At 47.2% G+C, this 22688-nt stretch overlaps 1 protein-coding gene across 1 annotated transcript in view; it reads right to left on the reverse strand.

Moving 5' to 3' along the window:
• Nucleotides 1-22688, reverse strand: part of DNAAF8 (dynein axonemal assembly factor 8) — a gene marked incomplete at its 5' end in the record, with an annotated part of 107776 nt that overhangs the window by 59872 nt on the left and 25216 nt on the right. The window contains 5 exons of the mRNA XM_081337968.1: nt 857-1001; nt 3806-3922; nt 4972-5322; nt 7761-7916; nt 16655-16852. Coding sequence (XP_081194094.1) covers nt 857-1001; nt 3806-3922; nt 4972-5322; nt 7761-7916; nt 16655-16852 — 967 coding nt within the window. The remainder of the gene's footprint in view (nt 1-856; nt 1002-3805; nt 3923-4971; nt 5323-7760; nt 7917-16654; nt 16853-22688) is intronic.

Genomic DNA, 22688 nt, shown 5'->3' on the forward strand with positions numbered 1-22688 from the left:
TGCTTGCAAATCCTACACCCTTCTAGCACTGATGCTGTTATCTAGTGTGGCAATGAAATGTCTGCAAGAAAACAACCAAGCTCCGAGAGCACCAAGGGATCCACATTTCAACCCTGAGCTGCAAATATTCTCTTCTAAAGACAATTGAATTCTACAGGGCTTACTCTCAGGTATGTGCACTGAGGTGCCCTTAAGTCAAGGTAGAGCCTGCATTCATGCAGTTTTCTTAGCCAAAGAAGAGGTCTGCTACTGTCCTCTGCTGTCTAGCCAACAGCCACGAAATACTTAGATGCTAACCTTTTCAAGCGCCACCCAAGGCCAACTCCACTTAGCTTCTGAGTTCAGTCAAGTTGATTAAGTAGCATGACTGAGAAGTCAAAAAACTGTTATAAATACATGCCAGTTGCCAAGCCTCTGAATCGCGATCACGTGATCTTGAGGATGCTGCAGTGGTTGCAAGTGTGAAAAAGCCATGTCACTGTTTTCAGACACTGTTGTGTCTTTGAAGGCTCACTAAATGGATGTATTCACTATTTCTCGAGTTTGTGAAAATGTAGCTCTTTTCAGCTCCGTTTCTGCATCTACACCTTATTCTCTATGCCTGGGATCCCCAACCCCCAGTCCGTGGACCGGTACTGGGTCACGGCATACCGCAGAAAAAAAAGCAAAGCCCCATCCGTGGAATGCAGGCAGCACACAAAACCACGCACTCTCAGTCCGTGGAAAAACCTTTCTCCACGGAACCGGTCCCTGGGGCCCAAAAGGTTGGGGACCTCTGCTCCATACGGCTACTAGGGCAGTGTGTGGCATCCCCCCACCCCCGTTTTGCCTAAAGCACAAGCCCAGTCCTTCTTACTTGTGCTGGACAGCAACATCTGCTGCTGGGGATACAGAAGGCGGAGTCCGCAGACATCTAAGCCCGAGGCGAGAATCAGCTGCAGCAAGTGATGGACGGCCACCGGGTTGCGGAGTAGGGTTTCAAAGAGCAGCGTCATGGCAACCTGAGCAAGGAGCACCAAGTGGGAATGAAGCAGACGGCTTTCTACACAGGCCTGCGCTAAGGAGGAGGACATAAATCGGGGCCATTTTATTTTTATTTTTTTGGACTTCTCGGCAGCTGCTGAATGCTCTCCAGGTCTCCTCACTTAGAACTGGAAGCCTCAAGGATTCCACAAAGGCCTTTCCAAACAGAGGAGATGGGGGAACAAAGATGGGAAAGGCGGTATGGGAAAGGGTGGGTGTTCTTCCCCAAGGCCAGGGGTAGGCCACCTTGGCTCTTTTGTGACTCGTGGACTTCAACTCCCAGAATTCCTGAGCCAGCTGTGCTGAGGGGAAAGGGGGAGGTTTCCAAGCTGAGCCATGCTGGCTCAGGAATTCTGGGAGTTGAAGTCCATGAGTCACAAAAGAGCCTGTTAAGGAATTGTTGTGCAGAGGTCTCCTTGTGCTACCAAAGAGTTGCACAGACAAGGAAGGGTACTGAGAGCAGTAAGAGTCGAGTCACACAAGAGTACACTGAGTTGTAAAAGCAAAAAGTAGTTTACTTTTGAGGTGGTGTAAAAACAAAAATGCACAGTCAAAAATAAATAGTCCAAGTAGCAATCCAAAATACAAAGTCTTACCGGTCCAGAGGTCAATACACAGTTCAGGTTTACAACAGTAGTAAACCAACAGCAGAGCAAAAACAGTAATAGTAGAGAGCAGTGAATTCAGAGAGAGAGAGAAGTTACGTTCCTAGCTTCCTCTTATGGCCATGAGAACACTTACACACCCATTGGCCAATTTACATCTTAAAGACATAACATCTTGGTTAATATATTTTCAACCCAACATTGTAGGCTAACATCATATGCCTAACAGAGCCGAGGTTGCCTACCCCTGGCCTAGGCCTAGGCCACTTTATGACTTGTGGACTTCAACTCCCAAAATTCCTCAGCCAGCCGTGCTGAGGGGAAAGTGAGAGGTTTCCAAGCTGAGCCATGCTGGCTCAGGAATTCTGGGAGTTGAAGTCCACGAGTCAGAAAAGAGCCAAGGTTGCTTACCCCTAGGCCACTTTAAGACCCGTGGGTTTCAACTCCCAGAATTCCTGAGCCAGCCATGCTGAGGGGAAAGGGAGAGGTTTCCAAGCTGAGCCATGCTGGCTCAGGAATTCTGGGAGTTGAAGTCCACGAGTCACAAAAGAGCTGAGGTTGACTAGCCCTGCCCAAGGTGAAGACAAGGAGGCCAAAAGAAGGTGGTGCCACAAGTACTTTGTGGGGATGAAGATTCTCTGTCCATCCCAGGTAGAGCTGTCCGTAAGCTGAGTCATGGCAACTGGGCTTTCTCTTGTTTCGAAAGGTTTCGCAGTTCCTTCAAGTAGCTTCTTCAATCTGAGCAAGTTGGTTAGGAGGACCCCCTTTGGATGTCCTCCAGGGTGATTTCATTTCTTGCCTAACCTGGAGAGGCTTGTTAGATGAGTAGGCAGAATATCGCTAAGGGTCATTTTTCCCCCTAAATCCTTCTCTTAAAAGAGGGTCGTTACATCTGATCTCTCTGGCGAACCTGTGAAGTGGTCTTGATCTTCTTGGGGACTGATGCAACAGGGTTGGTCAAAATGGAGGACAGTCGTGTCTGGGTCCTCCGCCTCTCAATAAGGCAAGGATCTTCTATTTTGGCATAAATGGATTCCTTCACAAAAGAAAAGACATCCAGTTGCCTTGACTCAACTTCCAGGCAGAAGTATTTTAGTTTGCATGGGCTATACCAGGGGTAGGCAACCTGGGCTCTTTTATGACTCGTGGACTTCAACTCCCAAAATTCCTGAGCCAGCCACGCTGTGGGGAAAGGGAGAGGTTTCCAAGCTGAGCCATGCTGGCTCAGGAATTCTGGGAGTTGAAGTCCACGAGTCATAAAAGAGCCGAGATTGCCTACCCCTGGGCTATAACAAAGTTTGAATGAAGCAATAAAGCAGAACTGGACGAGGGACACTGCTCAGAGGTCAGCAGAACTCACAATAGCAATAGCACCTAGACTTATATACTGCTCCATAGTGCTCTGGGTGGTTCACAAGGTCAGCATATAGCCCCCAACAACCTGGATCCTCATTTTACCAACCAGAGAAGGATGGAATGCTGAGTCAACCTTGAGCTGGTTAGGATCGAACTCCTAGCAGTGGGCAGAGTTAGCCTGCAATGCTGCATTCCAACCACTGCGTCACAAAAAGCCATGGTTTACTGAACAAACCTCAGCCCTTGGGATTCCTGCAAGATTCTAAGCCATCCCGCCGGATTCCTCCCTTGCTTGAAAATTAAACCTGTGAAATCCAAATCCTCTGAATGATCGTAACCGTTTCTCTCAGGCCTGCCAAACTATGAAACAGCCGGACTGCGCAGAAGAAGAAGCGGGATGCATTGGATCAAGTCATCCTGAGATTTCTCTTGATTAGGTAAATCGATCCCTCTCAGCCACGAAGGGAGCCAACTATCCAACCCATAGTTCTGCGGGCTATGTGAATTAAGGCAATGGGGCAACTTGAGCAAGTGTATTTATGTTACTTATTAAATTTATATCATGCCTGTCCCGCTATCCAGCTGAATTGGGGTTCAGTTCACAATCATAAGCTCATGATGCAAACCCAGTTCTGCTCCCATGGATGTGGTGCTCGTTTTGGAATTTCTCAAAGTGCCCTACAGTTGTGGGAGTGTTGCGCAGATGTGTTGTGTTTCTGTTGCCTTGTGTGGGTTTGGGGGGGGTGAGACAGAGAGAGAGAGAGAGAGAGAGAGAGAGAGAGAGAGAGAGAGAGAGAGAGAGAGAGAGAGAGAACGCTTACTTCAGTTCCCACATCGTTGCTTTCCCTGATACTGCTGCCGTTGGGAAAATATTTTTCATCTGTCTCTACTGTCTGCCAATAAAATCCAGCAGGTACCGCAAAGATTTTCTCTGCCACCTGAAATGTATAAAAGGGAGGCTGTTGTTTGTGACTTGTCTCCATCCTTCAAAGGCAGAGATTTGAAAAGAAAGGCAGCACAGCGAACGCCCAGGACTGAAATTAGCAAAAGAGAAGGCACAGCAGGTCCATTTCTCACTGGGTTATTATTTCCTTGGCCATTTCTGAGCCAGCTGGTTGAGTGATCCCAGTGACCGACTCAGATTGGATCCTGCAACATTATCCTGGGACACGAATATTTGCCTTCATTAACAACTGATAGTATCTATTCACAGAATCAGCCATGGATGAACTGGACTACCTCAAGTAGCAAAAATTGGTCTAAAAGGCAGCTGTCAATAGGCTGGAAACGACTGTGAGAGGCAACAGAAAGTAGCAGAAATTATCTATCTATCTATCATCTATCTATCTATCTATCTATCTATCTATCTATCTATCTATCATCTATCTATTATTTATCCATCCATCCACCATGTATGTATGTATGTATGTATGTATGTATCTGTCTATCTAATCAATCAATCAATCTATCTATCTATCTATCTATCTATCTATCTATCTATCCATCCATTATTTATCCATCCATCCATCATGTATGTATGTATGTATGTATGCATCTATCTATCTATCTATCTATCTATCTATCTATCTATCTATCTATCTATCTATCCATCCATCCATCCATCCATCCATCCATCCATCCATCCATCCATCTATCTTTGAAAGGCCAGAGGGTGTCAATTTCTTATTTTTGCATTAATATCTCTCTCCCAAAAGATCTGGGGTGTCTCTGATCACGTGCTGCCTGCTTACTGGGGTAACCGTTCATCCAAGGAGAGCTGAATGACTCCTTTGAGCCACCTACTTAAGGTGTTACTGGTTTCAGATAGGAAGCAGCTTTTGGAAGAGACAGGAAATGTGTGCCTTGAAGACAATGGGGTGACGACAAGGAGACTGGGAGTTCTAGTTCTGCCTTAGGCGGGAAAGTCAGCTGGGGGACCTTGGGCCCAAGACAAGCCCAAACGCCAACGAACGCTCACGGTACGTACCGCCGAATCTGAGTTAACAGTGGCAAAGTAGCTGAGATGGACATCAGGAATCTCCGGAAGGAAAGGATAGAGTTGGTTTTGCAGATGGCTACAGAGCTCTCCCTTCCACCAAAGAACATCTAAGAGAGACGTTTGCATGAGAAACATGGAGATCTGCTGGTAGAAAAGTGATGTTCCCTGAAGAAAAAAAAAAAAAGAGAGAGAGAGAGAGAGAGAGAGAGAGAGAGAGAGAGAGAGAGAGAGAGAGAGAGAGAGAGAGAGAGAGAGAGAGAGAGAGAGAGAGAGAGAGAGAGAGAGAGAGAGAGAAAAACCCGTGGTTAGTGGTTGGTCTTCTAAGCAAAAATCTAATTTCTGGATGAGATGTAAAAGAGAAGTGGTAAACTTGGATTAACGGAGGGAATCAACTCATATTTTAATCTTGTCGAGTGTTCATTCCAAATCTTTGAGATATCAATATTTCCTGGATTCATTTCGAGCTGGCACTTCAAAAGTCCACTTTGCTGAAATTGAAAATAACACATCCAGGGCACGTCCGGGGAGTCCTCGAATTACTATCATCCATTTTGTGACTGTCCAGAGTTACAACAGCACTGAAAAAAGGGGCTTACGACCGGCTCTTGCATTAAAATGGTCACATCATGGGATCAAAATTTGGCCTGCAAGAAAACAAGCATGATCGGAGACCATCGAAGACCCCGATGTTGGGAAAGATGGACGGCAAAAGAAGAGGAGGAGATCAGTGGCGTAGCGTGGGGGGTGCAGGGGGGGCCGGCCGCACCGGGCACAACATCTGGGGGGGGGCACGCTCGCACTCGCAGCTCTCTGCCCCTGCCTGGCTCACTCACTCTCTCTCACTGCAGTGCTGGCTGTGCGAATCCGATCCGAGCCGCCGGGTCGCCGCCCACTGTGTTAGGGGGCGCAAATTACTTGCCTTGCCCCGGGTGCTGACAACCCACGCTACGCCACTGGAGGAGATGGTTAGATAGTGTCACTGATGCAATAAATATGGGTTTGGGCAAATTCCGGGAGATGGTAAAAGACAGGAGGGCCCAGCATGCTGTGCTCCACGGGTTTGCAAAGAGTTGGACAGGACTTAGTAACTTCTTCCTAGTGTTATTCCCGCTTATGTCAGGGTACACTAAAAAACTGCCTTTATACGACTCTCTAATCCAGGGGTGTCAAACTCAATTTCATTGAGGGCCGCATCAGTATTGCGGTTGCCCTTAGGGGGCCGGGTGGGTATGGCCAGGGTGGGCATGGCCTACTGGGTGGGCGTGGCTGGAGTTCGTATGGCCTACTGGGTGGGCGTGGCCAGCTCTACATCGTTCGCATCAAGGGTGCCTATGGGGGCCTGGGCAGGAGTGGGACAGATCTGAGGGTCTCTGGCAGAAGGAGGGTCTCTGGGCCAGGACCAAGGCAGTGGGGGCCGTTCCCTCACTCTTTCCAGGATGGCTTTGCGGGCCACATGAAACCACTTCGCGGGCCGGATCTGGCCCCCGGGCCTTGTGTTTGACATGTCTGCTCTAATCCCTTAATTCAGGGTATAGTTGGGGTGACTGGATGGAGCGGAGCGTTTACTGGCTGGATGCCCTTCCTGACGCCACATGGGGTTCACAGCAGAAATTTTTTTGTTTGCACCCTAGGAAAGAAATATCTGCCACTGCCTAGGACTGAACTCTCGACCTTCTGAGTGGGAGGCGAAAGTCTTCACCACGAGGCCCCCACGTTGCTCATGGACACGGCTTAGTAACTGAAGAACAATAAAAGAATTTCCAAACACACAAGGGCTAAACTGACTGCTTCTTCGCAAATCAAAAATTGATTTAGCAAGTCAAGAATTGTCCGATGTGAACTAACTGCATAGTTAGCCCTGTGAGGTAGTTGTCATGGTTCCGACGGATGAAAGTCTTCAAAGAACTTCCGAGGCATTGTTTACCTTCAGTGCTTTTTTTGTAAAAGAAAAAGGTGCCGGAACTCACACATGTCATACAACCTGCCTTGCCTACTCTACAAGGTTCCATCCAAAAAAGGTGCTGGAACTCCGTTCTGAGCGTTCTATGAGAGAAAAAAGCCCTGTTTACCTTAAAGAATCTTTATTTGAGTAGCATAGCATCGGCACTAACATAATCAAAGCCAAATCTGAGTTCTCCTCCCCTAAGCACATAGTATCAAAGCACAATTTCCTCCTCCAGTGAACAGTCATAAATCACATTCCCCAATTAGCTTGAAACTTGGGCTTCCCCTCCAGCTTTCCAGCCAGCCAATTCTTTATCATCTCTTATTTCAATAACCTTGGTTCTCACACTAGGTTCCATGTTATTATGTCTAGCTAGACTCTCATGCACATTCCTCTTCCCTCCCCAACATCGTCTCACTCTAAAAGCAATGTTTTGTCAGTGCAAAAACATCCAATGTCAGCCGCGTTGACAGTAGTCCAGAGAAGAAGCATAACCAGGCTCTATCTTTAACAGAATCTCGCAAGACTGAAAATATTTCTCCCCTCCTTTTACTCTCTGGAAAACTAAGAAGGGTCCCTTCTGAAATACTTCCCATGCTGAGATACCTTTCACTTGCCTCTGTCCTGAATCCCAAGGTCGTTCTCGCCTGCGACAGATAGGCTGCGATACTCCAGATGTTGCTGAGCTGCAACTCCCACCATTCCTCAACATTGGCTGGAATTCCTAGGATTGCTGGGAGTTGTTAATCCAGCTCCTTCTTCAGCATCATACTTCCCTACCCCCAACTTACTCAAGAGAGGAATCAAAGGACATTGCAGTGCCACAACTTACATTTTGCTTTTCAAGGCTGGAGCTGCTCTGCGTCGGCGACGGATTGGCTGGCACGATGCAAGCATGCAGGGCCAGAGCACCTTCCTCCCATGTCTGTTGCAACCCTAAGACTCGGAATGGAGCTCGGTGGTCTTCTCCTTCTCTCAGACAGGAGACCTTGAAATAACAACGCAAATCGATGGCTGAGTAACTTGACCTTCAACCCAACTGCAATGTGTCCCGGAGGGTTTTGCTCCATAAATAGGACACGACTAACTCTTAAGCCAGGGGTCTTCAAACGTGTGCCTGGCTGAGGAATTCTGGGAGCTGAAGTCCACAAGTCATAAAAGGGCCACGTTTGAAGACCCCTGGCTTAAGCCAATATACCTTAACAAACCAGTTCCCGATTAATCCATCTAGTGTCAGACCCAAAAAAAAAAAAAAGACACCCACTCCCGTAAGACTTTGTTTTTTCCCCTGGCAGTTCTCATTCAGCTTTTGGGCACGAGAACCTGCTTTTGAAGTTTCTTTGAAGTGAGAAAATAATTGCAGAGAATTCTGATGGGTGAAATGTGGCCGGGCTGCCTTAGTTTGGTACAAATAGTCCTTGACTTATGACTGCAACTGAGTCCATCGTTTCCATTGCTGAGCAAGAACAGTTATGTGAGTCGCGCTCCATTTTATGAGCTTTTATTTTTGCCACAGTTGTGAAGCGAATCACTGCGGTTGTTACACGAATCGTGCAAGTCCCCCGTGGATTTTGCTTATCGGAAGCATCCAAAGAGGCACTGTGTGTAACCGTCATAAATACAAGCCAGTTGCCAAGCGCCCGAAGTTTGATCACGGGATCATGGGGATGCTGCAAGGCAGTCATAAGTCACTTTTTTCATCACTAAAGGAATGGACATAAGTCGAGGGCTACCTGCAACTTGGTAATGCGTGATACCTTTCATTTTAGCTCACAAATTAAGCCCACCCCACAAAGGAGTAGATTCAGGTCACCCCAAAAATCCAAAATCAGAATGTCAGCCAGGTTTCTACCCTTGAACCCAAGGCGATTGATAACAGAACAGCAGAGTTAGAAGGGACCTTGGAGGTCTTCTAGTCCAACCTCCTGGTCAAGCAGGAGACAAATGGCTTCTTAAAAGCCTCCATTGTTGAAGCATTCCCAACTTTCGGAGGCAAGCCGTTCCACTGGTTGATTGTCCGAACTCTCAAGAAATTTCTCCTTAGTTCCAGGTTGCTTCCCTCCTTGATTCATTCCCATCCATTGCTTCTTCTTCTGCCTTCTGGTGCTTTGGAAAATAGGTTCTAAGATAGAACACAGAACAATAGGGTTGGAGAGGACCTTGGAGGTCTTCTAGTCCAGCCTCCTGGTCAAGCAGGAGACCCTATACCATTCCAGACAAGTGGCTGTCCAATCTCTTCTTGAAAGCCTCCAGTGTTGGAGCACCCACAACTTCTGGAGGCAAGTTGTTCCACTGATTAATTGTTCTCACCGTTAGGAAATTTCTCCTTAGTTCCAGGTTGCTTCTCTCCTTGGTTAGTTTCCATCCATTGTTTCTTTGACCTTTCAGGAGCTTTGGAGTATAGGTTGACTTCTCCTTTTTACGGCAGCCCCATGGAACACTGCTTCATGTCAGCCTAGTCCAGGGGTGTCAAACTCAATTTCATTGAGGGCCGCATCAGCATTGCGGTTGCCCTCAGGGGGGTGGGTGGGTGTGGCCTGGGTGGGCGTGGCCTACTGGGTGGGCGTGGCTAGAGTGCATATGGCCTACTGGGCGGGTGTGGCCAGCTCTACATCGTTCGCATCATGGGTGCCTATGGGGGCCTGGGCAGGAGTGGGACAGATCTGGGGGTCTCTGGCAGGAGGAGGGTCTCTGGGCCAGGGCCAAGGCAGTGGGGGCCGTTCCCTCACTGTTTCCAGGATGGCTTCGCGGGCCGCATGAAACCACTTTGCGGGCCGTGTGTTTGACATGTCTGGCCTAGTCCTTCTTTGCAGTTATCTTTTTTTTCCTTCCTGTCTTTTATTTTTCTTTCACCTTTGGCACTCAGAATGTTATTCAAGGGAAAGAGGCTGGTCCTGCTAATTTTTGCAGCAGGAGCAAAGAACAGAGAGTCCTTATTGACGTCCATATTCTCCGGCTGCAGCAGAGCAGTAGACTTTATTGATGATAATGGAGCCAATAACCTCAGCTAAAAATCAATGCAAAGTGATTATGCCATTACGAGATGGCACATGCCTCCCACCCCCACCCCCACCCCCGCCTCCCAGCAACTCTTCACATTATCCCGGTAATGTGCGCTAATAGTTTTGAATTTATCAGTCCCGTCCTGTTTCCACTTGGAGGGAAGAGATACAAAAAGATTGGAGGGGAGGAGGAAGTGAAATGGCTCCTGAAGTAGCTGGGTGGCTGTGAAAGGAAGGTGTTTAACCGGACTTTTGAAGAAATCTGTCAAAATGACTAGCCCACCAAATTGTATTTATTTCGTCGAGTGTAGGGCATCTGCAGAGGTCACGCAATCCCTGATACAGAAATTGAGCCCACCAAATGAACGCACAGAAGACCTGCTCCTGGGAAATTTCCTGGTTTGGGGAATGGGGATGGCTTTGAAGTAAGATTTTATTTTATTTTTATAGAGCTATCTTTAGAGCGAAGAAGAAGAATCTTTCAAGCAGACCCCATCAGACGGCGCAACAGAAAATCCCAACGAGATGGATGTGCCTCTTAATCCGCCCTCTGCCTCTTAATCCCCTCTCTAGGTTGCTAGCAAATTGTCAGGAAATAAATAGAGACTTTGAAATAAAAGGCAGTTGTTCTACTAATGGATTTGACGGGTTTCATGCATTCGGGATTGATTTGAAATGTAAACTAAATTCAATACATTTGAGATTCAGTTCCCACCTCTGTTTACCATGGATCACTTTCTAGGCTCTGCTCCCCCCTATCTTTTAAAGGACAATGGCAGAATTGTTTTTGTTTAAAAAAAATAATAATTAAAAAAAGTCTTCTTTTTCTAGATTTGAACTGCTGGGTTAGTTAATTTAGTCGATAAGCCAACTGGAGGCATGAGCGGTAAGCAGTCACCTGGATACGCTTCATGAGCTCTGCTTGGGTCATTCCCAACAGCTAATAAATCAAAAGGTATTTATAGTCGGAAGGGCCATATTTAAAAGTCACACCTAAGGAAAGCTTTAAATTAGCAGCTGATTAAATTCCTCATGGAAGTTTTTCCTTGGAGGGGTTCCGATAAATCTTTCAGGCATGCTTCAGCTCCAGGTCAGCAATTTGAGCCTGGAACTGCATTGCCTGAAATTTGCTGATTCTGGCTGGATAGTGACCTTGGGAAATGACCTGTGTACAGGTAATCCTTGACTTACAACCGCAGCCGATTCCATTGTGAAGCAAGGCAGGTTGTTAAGTGAGTTTTTGCCCCATTTTACAACCTTTCCTGCCACAGTTGCTAAGTGAATCGCTGTAGGTGTTAATTTGGTAACACGGTTAATGAAGCGACTCTTGGCTTCCCCAATGACTTCGCTTGATCAGAAGATCCCCCAAGGGGGTGTGTGTGACGTGACCCTGGGATACTGCAAAATGTGTGCCAGTTGCCAAGCGCCCAAATTTCGATCACGTAACCTTGGGGATGCCGCCACAGTCGTAAGTGTGAAAAACAGTCGTTAGCCACTGTTTTCGGGACCACTTCGAAGAGTCACTAAAAGAATGGTTGAAGGTGAAGGACGACCTATAGTTCTGGTCTGGACTTTCCAGCCAAAAATGTCCTTGGACCAGCTTGGCTGAATTCACTGGCATGGATTACAAAGGGATGGATGGAAAATGATGGGGTTGCATCAATCCAAGTATAATGTTTGAAATCACCCTCCCTTGAAACCTAACTTGACAGGTGGCTTATTTGTCTGTCTCCAATTCTCCTAATGTTCTTCTATGGGACGTGACGTCGGCTGAAGGAATATGATCTGTGCAGCTTGTTATTTGAAAGGGGCTTTCGAAGAGAATAGGGGGTCAACCTATTCTCCAAGGCACCTGGAGACAGGACGTTGAAATAACAGATGGAAAGTAATCAAGGAGAGATCCAGCCTAGAACTAAGGAGAAATAAACCGGCAGTGAGAACAATTAATCAGTGGAAGAGCTTGCCTCCAGAAGTTGTGGGTGCTCCAACGCTGGAGGTTTTTAAGAAAAGACTGGACAGGAATTTGTCCAGAATAGTATAGGGTCCCCTGCCTTGATCAGGGGGTTGGGCTAGAAGACCTCCAAGGTCCTTCCAGTTCTGTTACTCTGTGTTATGTATTCTGACTTAGAAGAGAACCCTTTGAAATCTTGGAGAATCTCCATGCTAAATAAATACGTTATTGGCATCAATTGATAAACAAATTTAGTGGAGTGGACTTTGCCTGTTCGACATCTTTTTATTTTTATTTATTTTTTATTTTAATTCCATTTATATCCCGCCCTTCTCCAAAGACTCAGGGCCGCTTACAAGCTTAGCAGTAGCCTTCATTCTATGTATATGCCTGCTGATTAGGGCTTTCACACACACCCCTTAAGCCGCATTATTACAAAGTCAGCTTATTGCCCCCAACAATCTGGGTCCTCATTTTACCTACCTGGGAAGGATGGAAGGCTGAGTCAACCTTGAGCCTGGTGGGATGCGAACCTGCACTAATTGCAGGCAGCTGGTGTTACTTAAGGAGGCATTAGCCCACTGCTCCACCAAGGCTCTTTAATAAATCTTGTAAGAAATGTAAATTTCTGCTGGTCACCAAAACTCATCCAGATCTTTGCTTGGTGGAATGTAGAAACCTGTTAATGGAAGACTTGGCTATTCCCGGACTTATTCGACTGTGAATCTTGGAAATTATGGAGTCATGGAAGTCCATAAATTATAAATCATGGGATGGTATAGGATCTGAGCAGGGGGTTGGACTAGAAGATCTCCAAGGTGCCTTCCAACTCTGTTATTCTGTTCTTCCATCTTTGAACACTTCAACCCTCACTTGTTGCAAGAGTCTATATTAGCTGTCAGTAACTGAGTGGGAGATATTTCACGTAGGGGTCCAAGGTAGCCATCTTTAGTCATAGCCTAGGTCAGGGGTAGGCAACCTTGGCTCTTTTACGACTGGTGGACTTCAACTCCCAGAATTCCTCAGCCAGCCACGCTGAGGGGAAAGGGAGAGGTTTCCAAGCTGAGCCATGCCGGCTCAGGAATTCTGGGAGTTGAAGTCCACGAGTCATGAGGGGGCCATAATTGCCCCATGCTGGCTCAGGAATTCTAAGAGTTGAAGTCCACGAGTCATGAGGGGGCCATAATTCCCCCATGCTGGCTCAGGAATTCTGGGAGTTGAAGTCCACGAGTCATGGAGAGGGCCATAGTTCCCCTATGCTGGGTCAGGAATTCTGGGAGTTGAAGTCCACAAGTCATAAAAGAACCAAGGTTACCTAGCCCTAGGTAGTGAGTGATGGGGAAAGGTCCCCTTCACTTGGGTTGGTTTTGTCCAGTTAGGACCCTGTTCAGAGGTACAGACTGGACAGAAACTGGGGTTGGTGTCACCTTCTGCTGATAACCCATGGATCTGTCATCTGCTGCTCCACATAGCAAGACTTTCGAGGCAGCTTACAGCATCCCGAGGATGTATCCTTCCTAAATGAGATGAACTACGATGCCCCAAATTCATATCAATTTTTTTTCCCCACTGCAGGTTTATCAGCTAAAAAGGAACATCTTTAGGAAATAATGGGCAGTCCTTCTGCAGTTCGTCTCGGGGGAGTCTCACAACGTGCTTCCTACTCCCGCAGTCAGCGGTGCTGAAGCCAGCCAAACCGAGGGGGTTCCACACAAAGCTATTATTATACAATCACCAGGCCTTGTTTACAGTGCTTTTTCCATTTGCAACCCTCCTGGGTTCCCCCCACCCCCCACCCCGCCGGTAATTCCACCTCTTGCCTTCCAACCAGCAGCAGAGCAAGCGACCAAATCTCATTAGCCGGTGAAAGCTGGGGTGTTTGCGCAAGGCTTTCTGATGGACAGCACGAGGCAGCTCCACCTGGAAGTCCTGCAAAGGGTTTGAAGGTGACTAGCTTAATTCACCTCGGACCCTGGGCCGGGAAGAAAAGCCAGGAGGAGGTCTCAGAACATTATCTGATGCCCCCTCCGCATCCTCGGAGAAGAAAGGTCCTCTAATTGGCTTTGGACTGTTCTTCTTCGGGCGGAGAAAAATGCTAGAGATTTAGGGCTAATTCTTGTCTGCTCGCAGGCACCCAAGCAGATATTCCGTTTCCCCCCACCCCTTTCTATCTGTTTATTTGCAGATTTAGAAAGTGAGGGGGAGGATAGGAAGGAGAGCCCCCACACACACACCTGTGTCCAGATCACCCTTCCTTCCCTCCTTTCCTCTCCCGGGGAAAAGTGAAGAAACCCACATAATATGAGCCTTTAAAACCGCAGCCATCATTTCCTCCTAAAGAAGAACCAGCTTCCTTTCTTCATATCTGCTGTGTTGTCTTTCCATTACACCTTACATTCTAAAGAGCAACACAATGAAGATGGAGCCTCTTTTATTATGAGAGAGAGAGAGAGAGAGAGAGAGAGAGAGAGAGAGAGAGAGAGAGAGAGAGAGAGAGAGAGAGAGAGAGAGAGAGAGAGAGAGAGAGAGAGATGTTGGCAATTCAGGGATTAACCCTTGACAAGCCATGCAAAGGGGGCCTAAATCAAGTGGGCCGTCGGGCAGCCGCCGCTCTTGAAAATGTATTTTATAGAGGCATACAAACCTGGCAGCATTTCCTTCTCCCCAAGAAACCCCTTTCCATCACCCTGAATTACCATCACCTCGCTTCTTCTCTTTAGTTTTTCCTTCCTTTCGCTAACGTGAATTGAAAACCAGGAACCGGATTTATTCCAGCATGACTTTAGAAGCAGCCACAGAAGAGGGTAATACTTTACTTAAGTTGGCATCCATTGCTTGCAAGGGGAAAGGAAAGGAGAGAGGGGAGGTGGGGAAGGAAGGAAGGAAGGAAGGAAGGAAGGAAGGAAGGAAGGAAGGAAGGAAGGAAGGAGAGAGACAGAAGGAAAGAAGGAAGGAAGGAGGGAGGGAAGGAAGAAAGGAGGTGGAGAGGGAGGGAGGAGAGGAAGGAAGAAGGGAGGGAGGGAGAGAGGGAAGGAAGGGGGGAAGGGGGAAAGAGGGAAGGGAGGGAAGAAAGGAGAGAAGGGAGGTGGGGAGGGAGGAAGGAAGGAAGGAGGGAAAGAGGGAGAGAGGGAGGGAGGGAGGGAAGGAAGGACAGAGAGGGAAGGAAGGAAGGAAGGAAGGAAGGAAGGAAGGAGACAGAAGGAAAGAAGGAAGGAGGGAGGGAGGGAAGGAAGGAGGGAGAGAGAGAGGGAGGGAAGGAAGGAAGAAGGGAGGGAGGGAGAGAGGGAAGGAAGGGGGAAGTGGGAAGGAGGGAAGAAAGGAGAGAAGGGAGGTGGGGAGGGAGGAAGGAAGGAAGGAGGGAAAGAGGGAGAGGGAGGGAGGGAAGGAAGGACAGAGAGAGGGAAGGAAGGAAGGAAGGAAGGAGAGAGACAGAAGGAAAGAAGGAAGGAGGGAGAGAGAGAGGGAGGGAAGGAAGGAAGAAGGGAGGGAGGGAGAGAGGGAAGGAAGGGGGGAAGTGGGAAGGAGGGAAGAAAGGAGAGAAGGGAGGTGGGGAGGGAGGAAGGAAGGAAGGAGGGAAAGAGGGAGGGAGGGAAGGACGGAGAAAGAGAAGGAAAGAAGGAAGGAAGGAAGGAAGGAAGACTTGAATTACAGATATTCTCATCTTAGGGTTTCTTCCTCAAGATGACAACCCCAGGCACACAACGCTCAGAGATTTCATTGGGATTTCCCCCCCAAACACTCAGAGCTCTACAGAGACTTTCCTTCTGAACTTCACAGAGCACTGCAAGTACTTAACTTTGGTCTGGCCGTGCCATTTTTAAATGTTTAAATCTTTTAATGCCTTAATTGATTTTTTTTTAAAATGAACATCTAAAAAAGAACTCCCAGCTCTTGCCCATTCTTCCCAGGGCTTTGCACCCGATGCTCAGAATTTTAAAAGGCAAGAATAAGCAGCTTATTTTGTTTTTGGCAATTGGATAGAATTTTGGCAGCAGAGGTTGTTTTACAGGAAGTGATAAGAAGGACCAACTTTTCCTTTGAAGTTTTTTTCTTTTCCCCTTGCAAGATCAGAAGTTGGGAAGGAGTTATACGGAACACACCTGAGAGGCTGGATTTCCTTATCACGAACCAACAGAAGATTTTTGAAGAGTCCGAGAAGTTATAACACCGATAAGCTGAGAGATGCGCAATGCCCAATAAGGGGAAAAAGTGGAGAAAATGTTTTTAAAATGGATATCCTTAGTCGTGAATTTTCCATCCTAGCATCTGCTTCCTGACTTAGCAAAACCCGCTTAGTTATAAGACAGTTACAAGACAAACTCCTAGCACAGGTAATCCTCAACTTATGACCACCATTGACCCCAACATTTCCATCGCTGAGCGAAACGTTTGTGGAGCAAATTTTGCCCCACTTGACGAGCATTCTCGCCACGGGTTGTTAAAGTGAAGCGCTGCAGTCGTTCTGTTAGTCACACGGTTGTTAAATGAATCTGGCTTCCCCCACTGACTTTGGTGCTCGGAAGGTCGCAAAAGGGAATCACGCGACCCCGGGGGGGGAGACGCTGCGACCATCATAAATACGAGTCAGTTGCCAAGCGTCCCAAATTTTGATCATGTGACTGCGGGGGATGCTGCAACGGTCGTTAAGGGTGAAAAATGGCATTAAGTCACTTTTTTTTCAAGGACGCTGTAATTTTGAATGGCCACTGAATGAATCATTGTAAGTTGAGGACTATCTGTATGCATCTTTGCCCTTGGAGCTGCTGCACTCACCAGAGACAGGAGCCAGGTCACAATTGCAGGGTAGATGCTGGCCGCAGCAGCTAAAGTGGCTCCTGGAGAAACGGGGCTCGGCTGCCTGCAAAGCGTGACTTGTCCACAGCTGGAGAGACCAACGGTCAGGAGCAGCAGGTTGCCTTCAATACTTTGGTAGGTCGGTAACGTGCTGATGGCCGCAAGGTATGAGGCCTCCTATGGACCCAGAAGGAGGAGCATCTTGTGAATATTGAACTGCATTATTCCTACTCCATGTGTTATAATTTGCCAGCAAGTAAAACAAAACAAAAAAACCCCACAGAAAACTGAAGCACTTAGACCAGTGTTTTTCACCCTGAAGATATGTGGGCTTTACCTCTTGGAATTCTGGAAGTTGAAGTCCAGACATCTTCAGCAGTCCAAACACTGCTATAGTTAAGTGAATAGAACCATTTGAGTTCAGGACTATGGACAGCAACCTCACCACCCGATCTCAAGACAATAGAATAGGTTAGAGTAGAGTAGAGTAGAGTAGAGTAGAGTAGAGTAGAGTAGAATAGAATAGATTGTAGAATAGAATAGAATAGAACAGATTGTAGAATAGAATAGAATAGAACAATTGTAGAATAGAATAGAATAGAATAGAATAGAATAGAATAGAATAGAATAGAATAGAATAGAATAGAATAGAATAGAATAGAATAGAATAGAACAGATTGTAGAATAGAATAGAACAGATTGTAGAATAGAATAGAGTAGAGTAGAACAGATTGTAGAATAAAATAGAATAGAATAGAATAGAATAGAATAGAATAGAAATAGAACAGATTGTAGAATATAATAGAATAGAACAAAATAGAACAGAATAGAACAGATTGTAGAATAGAATAGAGTAGAGTAGGGTAGAGTAGAATAGAATAGAACAGATTGTAGAATAGAATAGAATAGAATAGAATAGAATAGAATAGAATAGAATAGAATAGAATAGAATAGAATAGAATAGAATAGAATAGCTTCATTTGGCCAAGTGTAGTTAGATATACAAGGAATTTGTCTCCAGTGCATAAGCTTTCAGTGTACAAACAAAAGCAACAAAGTAATAACAATCATAATAATGATACCAATAAGAGAAGGTAGTAGAAAAGTTGAGAAGGATAATAGTAATACAGCCATACTTCATGGGTAAATAGACGTAGAGATGGTATAATGGATTGGGTTTGTCACCAAGGCGAAGCTGGTATGGATGTGCAGCTTGTTACAAATTGGATTGTCACTTTGATTTTTTTTAAAAAATGAACACGTCCCAACAATCTGTACCCTTTTGGACCAGAACTGCAGGGAGACCCAAATTCTCACCCTGTGTTTCTCAACCTTGAAGATGTGTGAACTTCAACTCCTAGAATTCCTTAGGCAGCGTGTAGAAAAGATGAGAGAATGTTAATCAGGCCTTCCAATTGAGAGGCCAAAAAAAAGCACTGGGGATGAAAAATGATCGGGAAAAACCTAGTGAGTTTGGGCACTTTCTAGAAAACTGCTTAGAGGCGAAGCGGGGCGCATTCCTGCCGATTATTTTCACGGCTGGCTTAGTCAAGGCAACTAAGCAACATCGCCGGTGAGAAGTAAATTGCTGAGTGCAGGTATTTGCCAAATGTTACAGTGTCTGTGCAATGCAAGCTGACTTCTCTAGATCCATCAGCGGTCTTGGATAAATTGTCTGGCAGTCACTCTCCTTTGCTTTGTGTCAAATTGGGCCCAATGTCCAGACTTGTCCTGCAGGCCCCAGAGGACCCGACTGGGAGAAACGGGAGCATCCGATGATGCCAAGCAAACTTGAGTTTTTGAAAGAGGGAGCTGTGAAGTTTTCACCTCACCCTGAAGGTCTCAGAACAATCTACAGGTAGTCCTCGACTTATAGCAGTTTGTTTAAGGACTGTTCGAAGTCACAACGGCCTTGAAAAAAGTGACCTGTGACCATTTTTCACACTTATGACCACTGCATGGGCAAAACTCACTGAACGGATTTCTCACTTAGCAACGTCAACCCTGGGCTCAGTTGCGATGGTAAATCAGGGTCTACCTTTGCTACATTTCCATTTCATCTTTTTTTTTTGTCCAAAAGCATCCAGAACAGTCCATAGGACGCGTTCCCTATTTGTTATAGTAACCCTGTGACATGGATAAGGTGGAGAAACAGAGAACGTGTCCAACGTAACTTCTGCCTAACTGAGAGTAAAGTGCTAAAGATATGAAAAACGAAGGAGATTGAAGCTTGGCATCGTTCTTGCGCCACCAGAGACTGCTCAGATCAAAAGAGCTCTTTAGATGATCACCAATGCCATGTCGTGCCACACAAATAACGGCTGGGTATAGCACTTGGGGGCCTTGGTGCTCTTTGAGCTTGGTTGGTTTTTTGGTGACGTTTCATTACCCAACTAGGTAACATCATCAATGCTAGAAGAGAGTAGGGTTGCAGAGGAGAGGAGAGGAGAGGAGAGGAGAGGAGAGGAGAGGAGAGGAGAGGAGAGGAGAGGAGAGGAGAGGAGAGGAGAGGAGAGGAGAGGAGAGGAGAGGAGAGGAGAGGAGGAAGAGGAGGAGGAGGAGGAGGAAGAGGAGGAGGAGGAGGAGGAAGAGGGGGAAAGGACTGTGGGGGCCTTGATGCTCTCTGAGCTTGTTTTCCTGCAGACATTTCATTACCCAACTAGGGAACATCATCAATGCTAGAAGGGAGTAGGGTTTGCAGAGGAGAGAGAGGAGAGGAGAGAGAGGAGGAGGAGGAGGAGGAGGAGGAGGAGGAGGAGGAGGAATGTGGGATCCTTGGTGCTCTCTGAGCTTGTTTTCCTGCAGACGTTTCATTACCCAACTAGGGAACATCATCAGTGCTAGAAGGGAGTAGGGTTTGCAGAGGAGAGAGAGGAGGAGGAGGAGGAGGAGGAGGAATGTGGGATCCTTGGTGCTCTCTGAGCTTGTTTTCCTGCAGACGTTTCATTACCCAACTAGGGAACATCATCAGTGCTAGAAGGGAGTAGGGTTTGCAGAGGAGAGAGAGGAGAGGAGAGAGGAGGAGGAGGAGGAGGAGGAATGTGGGATCCTTGGTGCTCTCTGAGCTTGTTTTCCTGCAGACGTTTCATTACCCAACTAGGGAACATCATCAGTGCTAGAAGGGAGTAGGGTTTGCAGAGGAGAGAGAGGAGGAGGAGGAGGAGGAGGAATGTGGGATCCTTGGTGCTCTCTGAGCTTGTTTTCCTGCAGACGTTTCATTACCCAACTAGGGAACATCATCAGTGCTAGAAGGGAGTAGGGTTTGCTCTCTGTTTACACACTAGTGGCTTGCCCTGTCAGTGTGGGTGGGAGTGTTCTTAGTATTCCTTGACTGGGTTGCTGTTTACTTTTGGTCTGAGTTGGGAGTTCCTTGATTGGGATTATGGCTACTGCTTGAACAGTTCAACCCTGAGCTACAGATATTCCCTTCCATTGGAAATGGCACCGTTGCCCTTCAGCCTGGATGGATCCGGTGATCTGAGAATCCAGAGAGACGCCCTGCCCCCTAATGCTACTATCCCATGTATCCTCCCTCAGCAATTGGTCACCCCACGTTGAGTTGTATGAAAGAAAGATGGGATGTAAATCTACCGGTTCTACTCTTCTTCCATGCTGCCTGGTTTTCTCCTGCAGAACCAGTTTACCAATCCATCTCTGATTTTTTTCCCCCCCTCACTCCTCCGATGACTTCTTTACTTCTGATCTTGCTTGTTTTTGGGCCGCTGGGACTTTGGGTCTTATCGTTTGGCAGACGGTTGCTTTCCAGGACCAATTATCTTATTTCCCTCTTGCTGGGATATCAAGCAGATACTCAGGATTCAGGAGAAGGCTGGGTCCTTCTTTATGGAGTTCCTCAGGGGTCAGTCCTCTCACCTCTCCTGTTTAACATCTATATGAAGCCGCTAGGTGAGATCATCCATGGTTTTGGAGTGGGATATCATCAGTATGCTGATGATACCCAGCTTTTCATCTCGACCCCAAACCACCCCAGTGATGCCCTCGACGTGATGTCCCGTTGCCTGGAAGCGATCCGGGTCTGGATGGGGAGTAACAGGCTACAACTCAACCTGGACAAGACTGAATGGCTGTCCATACCGGCATCTCAGGAAATTCAGATTATTCCATCTCTTACTATTGGGGGTGAGTTACTACCCCCCCCCCGTAGATAAGGCTCACAATTTGGGTGTCCTCTTAGATTCACAGCTCTCCTTAGAAGACCATATAGGAGCTGTGACTAGAGGGGCCTTCGCCCAGGTTCGTCTGGTGCGCCAGTTGCGACCCTATCTGGACCTGGATGCCTTGCGTACAGTCACTCATGCACTTGTGACCTCTCGTTTAGACTACTGCAATGCTCTTTACATGGGGCTGCCCTTGAGGACCACTCAGAAGCTTCAGCTGGTACAGAATGCAGCCGCGCGAGTTCTTTTGGGGGTCTCCCGATACTCCCATGTTACACCTCTGCTCCGTGAGCTGCACTGGCTTCCAGTTGCCTTCCGGGTGAAATTCAAGGTGCTGGTGATGACATACAAAGCCCTACATGGCATGGGTCCGGATTACCTACGGGAGCACCTACTGCCGGTGTCAACTTCCCTCCATCCTGTACGCTCCCACAGAGAGGGCCTCCTCAGGGTACCGCCGGTCAGAGAATGTCGGCTGGTGACCCCCAGGGGGAGAGCATTCTTGGTGGGCGCACCAATCCTTTGGAACCGCTTACCGGCTGAACTACGGATGGTCCCCGACCTTCGCTCCTTCCGGCGTGATCTAAAAACTTATCTATTCGAACAAGCCGGCCTGGTCTGATGGGTTTGGGGTTTTAACATTATTTTTAACTAACTTACTACATTGGGCACAATCATTTAACTTTAAATCTTGTATCCTGTATTCTTATTTTTATTGCCCTGTACACCGCCCTGAGTCCTTCGGGAGAAGGGCGGTATATAAATCAAATAAATAAATAAATAAATAAATAAATATCCTATCATTATATCCTATAATTTGAGCAGCATTTTTAGCTGAACAGCAAGGCCTTTTTGCCTTTGCCTTTTGAGCCAATAATCCACACTTATTTTTTTAATCTTATGCACTCAAACGGGGCGGAAATGTATCCCCAACTTCTGCTACTTGCCATATGCCCTTAAACGGCAGAATTGTACCATTCTCTCCAAAGAGACGGGATTACGTTTTAGTACCAAAGAAAGACATTTTAGAAATGTCAACTATCTGTTTCTTTCCATTCTTCAGGAAAAGACTAAAATAATGACGATGCCATCTGTTAGGAGATCTGAAGTTCCCCCATTAGGTTGTGAAATAAATCCCATTGTGACTGGGGGAAAAAAAAAAGCAAAAAAGGAGGAGGAGGGGGTGAGCGGGAGAGAGAGGGAGAGGGGAGGGGGAGAAGGAGAAGGAAGTGGAAGAAGGAGAGGGGGAGGAAGAGAACAGGAGGAGGAGAGGGAGAAGGAGATGGAGGAGGAGGAAGAGAAGAGGAGGGGAGAGGGAAGGGAGAGGAAGAGTTGGAGGAGGAGGAAGAGAAGAGGAGGGGAGAGGGAAGGGAGAGGAAGAGTTGGAGGAGGAGGAGGAAGAGAAGAGGAGGGGAGAGGGAAGGGAGAGGAAACGTTGGAGGAGGAGGAGAAGGAGGAGGAAGAGAAGAGGAGGGGAGAGGGAAGGGAGAGGAAGAGTTGGAGGAGGAGGAGGAGGAGGAGGGAGAGGAAGAGTTGGAGGAGGAGGAGGAAGAGAGGAGGAGGAAGAGAAGAGGAGGGGAGAGGGAAGAGAGAGGAAGAGTTGGAGGAAGAGAAGAGGAGGGGAGAGGGAAGGGAGAGGAAGAGTTGGAGGAGGAGGAGGAAGAGAAGAGGAGGGGAGAGGGAAGGGAGAGGAAGAGTTGGAGGAGGAGGAAGAGGAGGGGAGAGGGAAGGGAGAGGAAGAGTTGGAGGAGGAGGAGGAGGAGGAGGGGAGAGGGAAGGGAGAGGAAGAGTTGGAGGAGGAGGAGGAAGAGAGAGGGGAGGAAGAGAAGAGGAGG

Source organism: Vipera berus, assembly GCF_964194415.1.
Source record: "Vipera berus genome assembly, chromosome: 13".
In the NCBI taxonomy this organism is placed as follows: domain Eukaryota; kingdom Metazoa; phylum Chordata; class Lepidosauria; order Squamata; family Viperidae; genus Vipera; species Vipera berus.